Source organism: Phoenix dactylifera, chromosome 13 (assembly GCF_051530095.1).
Source record: "Phoenix dactylifera cultivar Ajwa chromosome 13, Ajwa_hap1_PhDact_Kaust_v1.1, whole genome shotgun sequence".
Lineage (NCBI taxonomy): Eukaryota > Viridiplantae > Streptophyta > Magnoliopsida > Arecales > Arecaceae > Phoenix > Phoenix dactylifera.
Window position 1 is genome coordinate 21,249,198 of NC_143202.1, and position 15,335 is coordinate 21,264,532.

Here is a 15,335-nt window from a genome sequence, read left to right on the forward strand (position 1 = left end):
TTTAAATCATTCTAATAGCTTAAGAAAGCATCCACCGCACTTATATTGAGAAAAAGTTTAAAGCACCGAAAATTAGAAGAAACCAATTCACCCCCCCCTCTTGGCTTGTCACCTTGGGCAACAGTGTTGGTGGCGGGCAAGAGGGGCAGTGGTGGTGATGTTGGAGGCGGTGGTGGCAGAGGAGATGGTGGTGGCAAAGGGGATGGAGGTGGTGGCAAAGGCAGCAAGAAAAGTGACGGCAGTGTAGCGAATGCCATGGCAGTAATGGTAGCCAAGGCAGTAGTGGCAATATAGTGAAGGCGATGAAGTGGTGGAGGCGGCAGGCGAAGGCAATGACAATTGTGGCAACGGCAGGCCAAGGCGATGACAATGGTGGCAGCAGCAGACCAAGGCGATGACAATGGTGGCAGCAGCAGGCCAAGGCAATGACAATGGTGGCAGTGGCGGCGGCAAGCGAAAGGCGACAATGGTGGCAGTGGCGAAAGCAATGGTAGGCGAAGGCAACAATGGTGGCAGTGGCGAAAGCAATTGTAGTGGTAGTAATAGCAATGTCAACGATGATAGTAATAACATGAGTTTCTTATTTTTGAAAATATTGAAAGCAAAAAAAATTTATTTCCATTTTTCTAGAAATAATGAAAATAACTTTAAAATAAAAAATAGAAATAATAGCACCAAACATATTATTAGTCTCAATTTTCATTTTTTTATTTTAAAAGAAGAGAAAAAGAAATAAAACAATGCCGAACAAGCCCTTAGCTTCTTATTTTTTATTCCCGGATGAGTCTCTCTACTGCACTCTTTTCTATCCCTTAGATGAGTTGATGAGTGCTAATGATGAGAAGGCAAAGCTACTTTGCTTTAGTTTGTGCATGACCAATTTATCTACTTGGAATAGTTTACATTCTAGATGGCATGTTAGCGAAGTTGGGATTCAATTAAAATCCTGAGACTAATGATACCTTTGGAGGTATGATGGTACAGGACTTAGTTTTTTTAATTCATTGAAGATAAATATTTTTAGATTAAAAAGTCTCCATTGGGCTATTCTTTGGTGGATTATTAAAATTTTCAAATTGATATAAGATGATATTTGCAACCATGACTCAATGTATCCTCTCTTTTACTCCATATATGCAATGAAGGGTGTTGTCTTGACCTCATTTATTCATTAGAAGTTTAGAACCTTTTCACAAGATTTAATCTTTGATTGATTATATCGAACGAGGGTGAACTTTGGCGCAATGGTAAGGTTGCCCCATTATGACTTGGAGGTCACGAGTTTGAACATGGAAACAGCTTCTCCTCATACGAGGGTAAGAATACATATGTCTAACCCTCCCCGGACCCTGTAATGGTAGGAGTCTCGGGCCCTAGGTAACCCCTTTTTATCAATTATTTCAGGCATAAAATTTACTAGACAAGTTTAACCTAACCTCATTTGTTAATTCGGCATTTTCTATGGGATATGATCACCATAAATTACTCTTTTCAATGAAAATAACATGAGCCCATGTCATTCAATGTTATATATTATATTATTCTAATTATATTACATATTACAAAATATATTTCGTGTAGAATTTATTGGATGGGTTTTAAATTAACCTCATCTATTAATTTTAGTATTTTTTGTCGGATTTGATTATCATAAATTGGTGTTTTTCAATGACAATGTCTGTGCTAGTACCATGCATATAAATTGCTTTTCTTTATGGGAATACTTCATTCTTAGTATGTGCCTTTGCATTGCAAGGTCTTAAAATTGACGTGGCGACATTTTCCTTGATTATGTATATATTTATCATTCACATAATGTTGACTTGATAAAGGACAAACTACTTGAAAAACAAACTTCTGCAAATTTCTTGAACATAAATTAGCATGTTTCTTCAATTCAAGCTCCATCACAAGTCTCAACTGAGAAAGATTAGATATCCAAGTACCGCCAAATGGCCACCCAACACAAGATCAAAGTTTTGGACAGAAATAAACAGCTATAATTTTTCGATCCATTTTATCACAATTTCAAAGTTTCAGCAATCAACATTCTACAACAGACGATAAGTTACATCCAGAGCAATGAACAAAATGCCATAGTGTACCAATTCAATGGTGGGATAGCTTGAAGACTTCATGCTGGTATCTAACATCAACTTTTGAAGACTCAAAAGACAAAGTGAAGAACATGACATCATTAAAGAGACATCAGGAATGAGTAGCACAATCATTTTATACATTTGTTTTTCTTTATTATGTTGATTTTTTGTTGAATCTTATAAGTTTCTCTATTTAAATATTTAGTGAAAAAGGTATTTTCCATTTTCTTGTGATTATTTGTAGTCAATTTTGCATTTATCTATGTTTTCAGTTTTTGAGAGCTTGTCTGTACCATCTAGCTAAGCCATAAAAAAACAATGGAATAGATATAAATATGAAGGTCTCATCGAGGGGGGTCATGGAAAGAACATGTTCCAAATCATGATCATTCCTCTTTCAAACCCACTTATTTTGAGTAGGATTATTACCTACAAGCCTACTTTTGGCCTAGGTTCCTCTTGGAAGGTATTCAAACCATCATGGTTCTATTCTGAATTGATTTTGACGGCTTCCTATGTTAGGATTGTAAAGGCATATATTTTCAGAAACTTGTAGAATTTTTTTTTCTTTTTATCTTGTTTCTTTCTGAGGAGAAAGTTCAAAGGCCTTGTACTTAAGGGAGGAGTGTTATTTAACATATTTTATAAGGAGGAGGAGGAGAGGGTCCAATCAGTGTTCTTATTATAAATAAATATTTTTGCTATGTCTCTCATCATACTGATCTATATCCTTTCTATTTAATTCTTCTAATCTCTATATGTGGACCAAGGAATCGCCACAAATCATCAAAAGGATCATCTTCGGGAGAATAGATTTGGTACCCATGCAGAAATCAATCTTTGCTGCCAGATTTTCTGTAGATGATAGAGTCAAATTACAAAAAACTAACCTTATATATATATATATATATATATATATATATATATATATATATAAGTAAATAAGCATGAATTTTAGTATTGCAGGAAAACATGGCATAACTTTCAAGGACCATAACAAAAAAAATGTGTTGGAAAATCCTAATCCTACTGAATATGTTGTTTGTCATGTCATCCACTATTCCTATTCTTAGAATCACAATTAATGAAGCATTTCCCATTTCAAAATCTTGTTTTCCCACCTCATTTACCATTAACTTATATATTCGAGGGCAACAGAATCTCCTATATGTGAGCACATACAAGCATCAAGCTACTCCAACACCCAGAAACAGAAGGGAAGAAAATACTGTACTTAAATGCAGTCGCTACAGGACCCACTCCAATAACAGCAGCCAAGACAATCTCTCTTAGTAACCCCTGTGCCTCACACATATACAGAAACAGAAAAAACGGAATTAAAAATCAAGTAATTAGTGTAAAACATCAAAGAAGCCTTTATTGTTCGAGAAATTTACCAGAATCTTGCTTGCCACTGTTGCGGTGCCGACCAGCGTTGCACGCCGAAGCAATCCATCTGCAGAATTGCTTACAGAGTAACATCAGAAGACAGACAATGAGAAGCAAGAAAAGATGGTCCAAGGGAAATGTACGCAACACTCGCTGGTGGCATCTTTCCGTGGGCTCTCTTCCAAGGGAGATGGGTCGGAGGAAGCGCGAGGAGGAGCTCGGAAACCGCGCCGGTGCCGGAGATGGAGCACTGGATCCGGAGAGGAGACGAGGGAGAGGCCGAGCGTGGCGTCGAAGGGTTTTAGCGAGGGGTTTGGGGAGGGATGAAGCTTCGGCTGGAGGAGGGAGGAGAAGCTCCGGGTCTTCGCCTGCGGGAGAGAGCGGGTGCAGGGGTAAAGCCCAGAGGGTTTAGCGAGCGCCATGGCCTTGAGCAGCGTCTCATTGGAAGGGTTTATAGGGTTTAAGACCTCTTGGGGCCAAGCGCAAGCCAGCAAGATATAGGGGTGGAAAAGAGAGCTCGGCTCGTCTTCTGATGAAAGCTAGCCTCAGGCTACGCGAGAAATTTGGTTTGAGTTTAAGATCAGACTTTATGTTATAAAATTTTGATTATATTTTAATCATATTGCTGGAACACGGGATATTCTTCCTAATCTATATTAAATTATAATAAATAATTGTATATAATTACTGTATATAATAATAATTAAAATATTTTATAATGTATATAAACTATTTTAATATTTATATCTTAAGTTAATTTGATCTGAGCTTGAGCAAAATAAGTCTAACTTTAACTCGGCTCATTTCTTAACCAAGTCAAACTTGAGCTAACTTGTGAACAGCTACCTAATTTGCGAGCCCTAGCTACAATTATCACTAAGGACTAACCATTTATTCTCTTTTAGAAAATGTTCACATCATTAGCTAAAACGATTTTCTTCATTTATCTTGATGATGTTCTGAATCTTTGTTAACCCATTGTCTTTCTAAATTTGATTTCGATAATTTCCTAAAATCTCTCCATCTCGACCACCAATTTAACCATATATTACACTCATTTGCTTATTATCACTATTTAGTGGTTAAGATTTGATTTAACAAAGTAAAATGGTAGATTTAAAGTTGTTATTATTGGGAAATAAAGATGTGTTGTGGGAAACTTAAATCGTTCGATAGTTTTATAACTAATCAGATATTGGCACGTGATTTGATATATATAATGGCGGCACCATTAACAAATGTCTTATGAGAATTCGTCTACACTACCCTTCTCCTTTACAATTGGGACTTGAAAAAAGAATAATCAATCTATTTATCTAAATTCTTAAATATAGCATCTTAACCATAAGTTTTTTTTTTTCTAAAGAGTTTAATTACAAAAGATTAGCCCCTTAAGAAGTTATTCCTCCAAAAGCATCTCCCATTCAACTTACTATTAAATTTGACACCTTGGAGGGCACCACTAAGAGGATGCAAAAAGGCTTGCACATAAGCTTTTCTTCTTTTTTTTGATGGTTGTTTAGACTCTTCATTTGAAATGCAGAACACGTATGCATTTGGGATTTGTATTTATTAACCATATACAACAATTATGAAGGGCTGCATGATTCATTAGATTCATACAAGGTTATTCTAGCTGAGTCATGTATGGTGGAATCCCCTTGGTTGGGTTTCTCCCCCTCACCAACTCCTTAAATATATCATGAACTCCTTCCATCCCAACTCATCCCTTCGTAGGTCAATGGATCGGAGGATGAAACCCGCAATTCGTCACAGATTGGAACTCTTTCCCCATTGCAATATTTTATGAAGACTATTTCCTCCTTCAATTCTCAAAAGACTTCACTCTTTGTATTTTCTCCTGTAACCCAAGGAGCTATAGAAATAAAGAGCACTAGTTATGTTGATTATTAGATATGATCATCTATTACCTTACTTTTTATATATCAAACCTTCCATCTATATGTGTTAGGTTGTGTGGCAATATATCTTTCAGGTATTGTGAAAAGGCAGTTTTATTATCTTTTAGGGCAGGTTATACGTGTCAAATAATCACATCTCAAACATCAAATGATGTGGCTTTAAATTATGAGCTCAACTTGAGAAATGATTTATAACTGATAGAAGTTTTAGATTTAGATGTCAAAGTTTTAGGAATTGAGTTTTAAACTTTAAGGTTTGAACACCCAAGTTTCAGTTTCACATCTTGAAAAGAGCAGCTTTAGATTAAAATTTTAAGATACAAGAATTCAGATCATATACGTCCAGTTCAACCGATCAATTTAATAACCTAATTTCAGATTTGAGACACAAAGTTCAAATATCATTGTTTGAATTTGAAAATCATCAAGTTCCAACCAACAAAGTATCAAGTTTTGGATGCTGAACAACACGAAATTTACGTTTCAGGTGTCGAACAATGAATCTGTGTCAAACATTTGGTTTTAGGTTTAAGCTCCAAATTTGAAACCATGATAGTTCAAAAGTTAGTGAGATCTAATGTAACAGGTCTTCAAGTTGCAAGTCTTGGATTCAAACTCTTTAAGAATTTAATTCTCAGAATTTCAGAACAATGAAATTTAGATTTTTCACAAACTTCATTTTCCACAAAATAAAATTTAGATTTCAGGTTTCAAACAGTGACACTTGAAAGTTCCAGACTTGAAATGTTATGATGTTATATGATAAACAATGAAGTTTAATTTCAAACAAAAGATTCTTCAGCTTTCAAACAGGACAATTTCAGCAGTCACATCTTATCATCATGGTATAAATGGAGAGTATGCGAAGAGATTGCTCTTGGATATGGGATGAGAGAATGCTATGCCACCACCCAAAAACTTCCATATATGGGAACATACCAATGGTAAAAGAAGATCTATTATCAAAAGCCAACATTGATTTTGTTTCCTCTTCTCACCAAAGTAGCTTTTTCTATGAATACAGGCTGTTGAGTAGTTGAGTCATTCAAGTTTTCAGATCGAAATTATTAAAATAACAAAAAGAGACTACCTTAGCTTAGAGGCCTCTTGCTTTTCATCATAATATACGTTACGCAGGCACATTCTCTTGATTACCATATAAATATAAGTTCATCAGAAGCATCCATCATAGTTGTTTAAAAAAGTTTCCTGTCGGTCCTCGACATTATTTTAAACCTGCCATGATCCTTCTGATGGTATACCAAAAGTGATTTACTGTACCTCTATTTTTCACAATTGCCCTTTCTGTGTTCACTCTTGGGTGACCAAATTACAATTCAGTTTCACAGACTTGTCAATGGCAATGGCAATGGCATTGGATGAGATACTATGCTCAATATATAGACTTCTGGTTTTGTCTTCAACAATGAAGCTGCTTTCAAAGTTTTAGAATGTTTCATCAGATTAAAATAATGAGAGGAACAAGTGAAATTTGATATAAGTGTTACTACTGAATCCTAAACCGAGGTTGGAGCACGGCTTGGCTAATCTTAAGGTCGGTAAGAACCGAGCTGGACGAAGTGGCCGAGGTGTGCTGGAGCTGGTTCCCTCCAGATTGGCATGTAAGAAGTCTGCTTGTCGAAGAGTTTCCGGTAGAAAACCCTCTGATGCCTAAGTTAGAATAGAGAGGCAATAGTATACAATGAAGAAAGTTTAGCAGAGTAGTGTTCTCTATGAGCAATATTGCGTTACGTCTTTCTTGTGTGTCCTACCTAAGGTCCCGCAGACTGTCCCTTTATATAGGGGAGTCGATTTTGTTGTTACTTGGATCGGCGTGCACCAGTGGTCGGTAGCAGCTGGTAGTACAGCCTCAGCATGGACAACGTATGATACTAACAACGCATCGAATGCAGAATTGTTGCAACAGTCAGTCGCTGTCACGATAACTGATTTCCATGACTGTCAGTCCCTATCGGCATGTGTCGATTGGTTCCTCGGTCGGAAGCGAAATTGTTCATCTTGGCCGGCTGGCTCCTCGGTCGAAAGCAAAGTTTTCACCTTAGTTGGCTGGCTCCACGGCTAGGGCTGAAGTTGCCTACCTCGATCTATACCGAGGTTGTCGAGATCGGTCTGGTCCGAGATTGAGGTATCTAATATTTTTTTCATCAATAAGTACTAGAAGCAAAATTAATATGACAATTTTAGATTATATGTAAGTGTGTTGGTAAGGGTAAAAACAATGTGGTATAGAAGGAAATTGAGATCACTGCATAACACAAACACAAGATACGCATGGTTATCCAATATAATGACAACTAAATAATGCAAAAAGGGTTATCCTTCCCAGAAAGTAGCACTTTCGTGTGGGACTTTAACAGATGAGGTAGAGGAAATGACACAATGGGGCAAAGAACTTATAGTTATTTCATATCTACCAACCAAGGCTCTTGCAATTCCACTAGCACTAGATATTTGATGAGCCATTATAGTGTCATTTATTATATGCCATGGACTTGACACATCTTTTTCATAGCATTTGTTGATTCTTATTTAAACTTTTGTATTTACATAACTTGTAGATGTCCTAATTAATTAGTCGATGTTCATCGTTTAATTATGTAATCCTCAACGGTCCATCTTTTGTACCGTGGAGGGCGGTGTAGGCTTGGATAGCTGCCATATGGCGCATCTTGAAAAGAAAGGGCCCTCGCAAAATCTCTCAATCTCGCATATTTGGCAACTACCTCATGCATTTGGCATCCCAATACAATACTCTACATTTTCGAGATGAGCAAGAGCTCTCCATTTTCTAGATATGCCATATGGCAATGATCCAAGCATGCACGGCTTTCTACAGTGCAAAAGATGCATGGTATGGGATCAGTCTGAAAGTTGGAGCCTATAAGAACTTATGATACTTTATGCGCTCCAAAATCCTTGAAAACTGTAATTAAGATATTATAAAAAGACATTCAGTCTTCTGAAATCTTCTTACTTCCTACTATTTAATATATAAAAAAGCATGGGGAACTAATGGTCTACATTTGTTTTCCAGGAGGTTTGATGGATGTTTCCATTGGTAGTGTAGGTATTGTGGAAATATCTTTATAGAGCAGATAGTACAAATTGTGGATATTGAAATTGGAACTTGTGGATCAATAGCTAATATTTTTTGCAACTAACATAGTTTATAAAGTACTATTTATTGGACTCATCTAGATAAACATATGCATCATACATATACAGGCAAACAAGCATATGCATCATGCATATCGCAACTTGTCATGCCTCTCTCAAGAGTGAGGATAGGTCGAGTCAGGTTAGATACAGGCTGGGCTACTAGTCGAGCTAGATTCCTATCAACCCACTTCGAACTTGTATATTAGACGAGTTAAAAATTCAAAATCGAAACCATTCTCTTCATTAAATAGCTAGCTTGAATTGACCCTCATAGCCCTCAAATAAATAGGTTGAATCAAATTAAATCTAAACGGATTAAATGGGTCATAAACATGTTAAATTGATTAAACATATCTTGAATAGGTTAGGCCATAACTGTATTGATCCAGCCCAATTATTAAATGGCTTGAAATGGTTTAGATAAGCTGGCGCTCTAAACTTGAACTTGGCACATCTAATAAATAGGTTAAATCTGAACTCGTTCATCTCGAGTCGATTCGAGTCAGAAGACATGCTAATTTGCATCCTCAATTTTCTTGCATGCACTAAGCCTAAACAAATCACAATGGCACATCAACTGCATCTTCACACTACACAAACCAAATGCCTCACAAGTGGCATGCCCAAATCTTTCCATACATAAATAAAATTCAAACAAACAACCATTCCCAAGATTGGATATTGATAAAAAAAAGAAACAAAAAATTCTGAGTCTCGTTAACGGTCAAATTTGTCCGTTGGTGACAGAAATCTTCCAGAGTGATCTAGAATGCAATTGCCACGTATGACTCCCATCCGAGACTTAGCGTGCTCCTCCGGAAACCAGAAGGATGCTTCTTCTAGAACCGGTGACCAAACCTCGCCGCCAATCCATCAAAGAAGTCGTCAAACTTTTACCGACAAAAAATAAGTCTTCAAACATTTTTATTCGGCCGTCCACGGCCAGATATGCAACAATGAAAGCCAAGTCAAAAGATAACACGCCATTATTTTTATTCTTTTCTTTTGTGGCACGCATTTTTTTTTTTTAATTTTAAGCACAATCTAAAAAACAAATTATTATCTATACTGCATACACCCAGCCAGTTTACTGAGATGCTTGCTAGAAATATTATTAATTATATGCACAACCACATGATGCATGTAGTATAAGAATCCGTGCGGATATGTGTTTAAAATTATCGCTGGATGGATTTTGAGTATTTATACAGAATTAAAAAATTTAAATAATACATTTCAGCTAGCTATTTTGAATAAGATCCTATGCTGTTATAAATAGTATCAAAGTAGGTTCGACCCATAATCTATATGGATTATAAGACATTGCAATACGAATTCATCAGAGCTGACCATGAGTCGATTATAGTACTTATGATTAGACTTATATAAATTTAAATTTTTAGCCAAACTAGCTTGTTAAAGCTCAAACGGAGAGCCTATGCAAGGATCTGTGATTGGTGGAACAGGGTGAAACACGGTGACGCGGGTGCATATAATTTCTCCGACTGACGTTAGGAAGCATCAAAGCAAGCTCCTAAATTTTTTCTAGAAAACGTGTCCGGTCGGTGATTCGTTATAAAAATCTACGACCAGATTCACGTGCCAATACGCTGCCTGCGGCCTTTATATTTTGACCTCTCCCCTTCCAAACGATCCCGACAACCAATCCCTATCTCCATCCAACGCCTCCTCTCGGTTCTGGTTTCTTAGATATCAATCTCTCCCAGCCAATCTCTGCATCGATCTGCTCAATATATCTTCATGGAGCGAAGCAGTTCGTTCGGGACGTCATGGGCGGACCAGTGGGATTACGGTGATTCCGAGCCGGCGCAGGAGAAGAAGAAGAGCGGCGGCGTGAAGAGCGGGGTCGAGAAGACGAAAGCCGTGGCTTCTACAGGTCTCAAGAAGGTGAAAGAGGGCACCACTTCTGGGTTCCAATGGATCAAAGACAAGTACCAGAAGAGGACACAAAAGCACTGAAGCGTATATAGATTTCTTTTGCAGCCTGTATTCGTTTGCTTTTGAGTCGAATGGCCTTCCTCTGTTTCCCCTGCTGCTCTGTTGTATACCTTAGAAAGTATTTCGTTTTAGAGGCGCTGATTGGATTTGTTGTATATTGATACTTATTGTCACTTTGTTTGTTGTTTGAAAAAGATTAATGATCAGTAGGAGAATATATGTATTTTTATTTTTTATTTTGCGTGTTCTTTTCTAGTTTTTTTTTTCTTGGTTGGACTATTGGTTGTTGGTTTATGACAATCCACTGGTTATTCTAGAATTCGAATTTTAAGCACCATCTTTGCTGAAACTTCGTGATATGTTATACTCTTTTTAGGAAAAAATGATAAGGAAACTTATTGAGCAGGTAGTACTTTTTTTTCCTTCAAAGAAAATGAGACTAGTGATTTTTAATATATGTATCCAATAAACAACAATCCCATAGAAAAGCAATAGGAATTTCTACAGCTGGGGTTGTTAAAATTCATCCCCCATCCTTCTTTCTTCTTCTGGGGTAGGTCCGTCCTCAAGATACAACAATCCAACTCTCTTATAGGCCTTTATTGTGAGATCTGTTGAGGGCTTTATGGGCGTATCATATTTGAAGATATTTTTATCTACTTTTTCCTATATTTTATCCTTGATTGTCTTGAAGACATATCAAACTGATCTTTCTCATCAAGTTTGTAATCAATCAATTTTAGCAAACAATTTTTCTTCACATAGAAGAGAGTGTAGTGTATTAGTTTTTCGTGTGGTGTTGCTTGATCTTGGATTTGGAAGGATGGAACATTGACTCTACTATGATTTTAAGATTCTGAAATATTTAATTTCTGAGAATTTATGTAAATTTGATCAATTAGTATTTGCATTATTTGGCTCCTTCATATAAATACAAGGGCAACTACGACATAGGTGAATGAGTCTTTTATGTTCTTTTCATATATAAGTTTCTTTATGGTTAGATATAGAAGAGATGTTGGTACGTCTAATATGGGATCTAAACTTCTTAAAAATAAACAAATATCTTCTTATGTCACCTTAGCAGCATTGAGAGGAGGTGCCTTGCCAACTTCAATGTTGTTAAAGGGAACTGCTCTAGATTAGTTGCTGATGACTTTATTGCTAGATTGGTATAGTTCTACATTGTTGCATGGCACTTTTAGGTGCCTTCTTCCTTAGTTTTTATTGTTTCTTTATTTTTGTATATATGAATCTTCTTCTCCTTCTTCTTCTATGCACTTGATTTCATTTCGGAGGCTTCACCTCAAAAGAGTAGAAGTGGGGTTAAGTTGAGAGAAAAGTGGTGAAAAAGACTATATGAAAGATGTAACCTGCTGACTTCAATCATACTAGCTAGAAATTATTATTTATGCTCCTTCGTTTTGTATAAATATCCAAAATCTACTTAGTGCATAATTGATGAAGGGCTAGATACGCATCCACGTAGATCCTCACGGACTTTCCCATTTAATCAAGCTTAGCATCCTTGCCAAGAATGGATCTAATCAACAAAAAAATCACTATACTTAGCCTCAAAAGATCTGTGTTATAGTGTCCTCTAGTCATAGATAGGCCATAGATAAAGTTTGCTTTAGTACCATTCAAAAGAAAAGTATTCAAAGCTACTAAGTCCTCAATTCAAATGTGAGATCAGCATTTTGATATATGTAGAAAATACACCAAAAAAAAGATAACCATCTTAAATGAATAGGTATTTTCCTTGATTTCTCTATTATGATCAATCTTGGAGTCATTATTTTTCTTTTAGTGGGAGATTAGGTAAAGTCATGTCGTTGCTACTATCCAGGAGAAAGACATGAAGCTAGAGGAGTAAAGAGATTAGAGAGGCATGGGAAAAGGGCAACAAAGTGGAAGGAAGTATTAAGAGATGAAGGTTTAGGACTTGTTAGCATGCTAACATGATGAGTTAGGGTTTTTAAATGAGCAAGTCATTTTTATGAGCACCTTGTTTTCAGCTCCATTGGACGAAAGATAAGCTTACTCGCTCAAGCTTGATATTGTTTATCTTAAAATATAAACTAATATATACTTAATATATTATATATTTTTAATTATTATTTAGAAAATATTTTTTAGTTTTATTTTCTGAAGCCTAACATAATCTATAATTAATCAATTATAAGATTGAGATATGACCATCAAAATTAACTTGAAGCATGTATGCGTAAGCTTCGAAAGACCTTGGCTTTCATTAACAATCTTAAACAATTTGGTTTTGGGCAACTCAGATTTGACTCAAAATTAAATGAACATATTTGGGTTTCATCAACTCAATTACAAAAGGGACAGGCTAGACATAGGTCCGACTTGCTTGAGCTTGGCTTGTTTGCAGCTCTAACCGGAACCGTGGCATAAAGGGATGGGGAAGATGAAGGAACAAGGAATTAAAGCCAAAAAAGTAGAGAGATGAGGGAAGTCGAGTTGTGTGCCATCGCTGGAAGAAATTATATCCTGCACCATGTGGCCATGCATCATGCCAATCATCTCGACTTATTTATATGAGCTCTATTTATTATATGTTTGTTTTGGTGATTGGCCCATAGGAACAATCACATTCCCAATCCAAAATTGCAAGCCAGAGGGTCGTGGCAACCGCCACATATTTATACGAAACTCTCCCAACAAATGGGCGAGGCATCTCATCCGATGTCAATAAGCAAGCAACAGAATTAAATAAATCTAAATTTTAAATAACTAAAATTTAAACTTAATGTGTCACAAAATTTCAAGCAATAGTCTTACATCAAATTTAATTAAGAACCTAATCTAATTAAGTGACCAAAATTCTACTTCGAATCACTCCCCTATAAGATATCCTCATGTCATTTTAGTTCTCGGATCTATAAAAATAGTAAAATATAGCATAATAAGCTCGATAGCCCAGTAGATAATAAACACTTTAACTAGATAAAATAAGCAATAAAATAAATAATAACAATATACTGAAAATAAGCATGTAGAAGTGCTTCAGTTCAAAAATTAAATCCAGATATGCAATAATATAAAAGCATCATACATGTGAATCAAATCTTATCATAAATCCAATCTTTTTCAAAACTTCAAGTTTATCTCGTCAGCCATGAACTATGACCACGCTTATCCTCTAAAACTGAGTCAAAAAATGAGCTTAGTAATAATCAAAGTGCTAACATATAATCTTCACCAGCAAAGTATCAATATACTAACATATAATCCTCACCAGCATGGTGCCAATATATAACCCCCATCAGCATAGTGCCAATATATAACCCCCACTAGCAGAAGTTCTGATGATCTCAAGCTACAGTGGTTGCAAGTGGCATTCGGGCGAAGACAAAGGAAGACACTGGTCAATCTTCAACATATTGGTGCACGTGATGCAAGACATAATTTCTCGGCTAATGGAGGAGGGATTAGAGCCAACAATGGCATCCGAAATGGATGCAGCGTAAGGAAAAGACAACTCTCATTATCCACATAATTGGAAGGGACATTTATGATGACGTGGACAAACAGTAAGTTGTGGCAAGACAACAAGGCTAAAAACCAACGAGCACATCTAGAATTCCATCTCTCTCTCCCACACCATCACCTGCTCCAATTAGCATTTCACATGCGTCTCATTACTTCATGACAAGAAAAAGTAGAACAAGATCCAAGAGGAGATGATCTTCATAAAACAAAATCATGGTCCCCATGGGGTGGCCTCACCACCGTCCCACCAAAACCCATCTAAGAAATATTCCCCCCAAAAGAAAGAAAGACACCACGTTGCCCACCCGTGAGGTTCTCAGACCACTGATAACAATGAAAAAAAAAAAAAACAAACAAAAGAAAACACAAGTGGGTTAATAATAAAAGACTTCTTCTTCTAGCCTCATGTTTATTGACGTGATCCAAGCATGTCCCGCTGCCATTCGATCAGGCTGTCGGCTGCCAGATTCATGAACCTTTTTTATCTTCTCCCTCTCCCCACCCCTCACCATTTCCTCCCCCCCATCGCATACACATATCTTAGGAGAATTATGGGGATAGATGTATATATATATATATATGGCATGTACGAATATATCCAAAAATGCCAAAAGATAATAAATTCCGGAGCACACCAGATAATTTCCTCCTCCCCAGCCAAAGGATCTCTTCAGAATGGTTAGCCACAAAAGAGCCTATCCAATATGTTGCCCCGTTGGCCTCACGGTACATATGCTTTACCTAAAAGGCCATCCCCCAACTCACCATCGCCCGGATATCTCTGAGCAGTGGATGGCTATCACACACCCCACCCACACTCTACTGGATTCAGCCAATAACTGTCGCTGAGTCGCCCTGTAGCACTATAGCACATGCTCACAATAAGTACCGGGCATAACTCAAGCCGAACCAAGCTGCCCTCAACTCCGCCCCAGAATCGAGATGTCAAAGATCTGGACCTCTGATGATGAAGCTCACCCTTTCCCTACTCCCACCATTCAGTACACAACCGTCAAAATTTACCTTGAGAAAACTCGAAAGTACGTAGGGGCTCCCAGGTGAAAAACATCGTGTGAAATGCTCCATGAGCAAGAGACAAGCCATAGGTATCCGAAGCTATGAAGGATCCATCCGACAAATGTGATTGGATAACCTCAGCTGCATGGCTTCGAGCCTGCTCAATCACGAACCGTGGAGGGAGACAACTCTCACCAAACATCCAGACATTCCTGGATAGCCAAATCTAATATGCCGTATAGGTCAACTCTAG

At 37.1% G+C, this 15,335-nt stretch overlaps 2 protein-coding genes across 3 annotated transcripts in view; one reads left to right on the forward strand and one right to left on the reverse strand.

Annotated features, from left to right (window-relative positions):
• The window catches only part of LOC103712003 (uncharacterized), a 46,320-nt gene extending 42,287 nt beyond the window's left edge, over positions 1-4,033 (reverse strand). For both annotated transcript variants that reach the window (XM_039130945.3, XM_088709601.2), the window contains exons 1-3: positions 3,637-4,033; positions 3,497-3,555; positions 3,334-3,398 (exon numbers count right to left, since the gene is read on the reverse strand). In XM_039130945.3, coding sequence (XP_038986873.3) covers positions 3,334-3,398; positions 3,497-3,555; positions 3,637-3,910 — 398 coding nt within the window. In that variant the 5' untranslated portion in view covers positions 3,911-4,033. The remainder of the gene's footprint in view (positions 1-3,333; positions 3,399-3,496; positions 3,556-3,636) is intronic.
• A 6,183-nt stretch (positions 4,034-10,216) lies between these two features.
• LOC148700263 (uncharacterized) lies at positions 10,217-10,785 on the forward strand. The gene has a single exon (XM_088710030.2). It carries the CDS (start codon positions 10,352-10,354, stop codon positions 10,568-10,570), a length of 219 nt encoding a protein of 72 aa, XP_088566156.2. The 5' UTR covers positions 10,217-10,351; the 3' UTR covers positions 10,571-10,785.
• Positions 10,786-15,335: the final 4,550 nt, after the last annotated feature.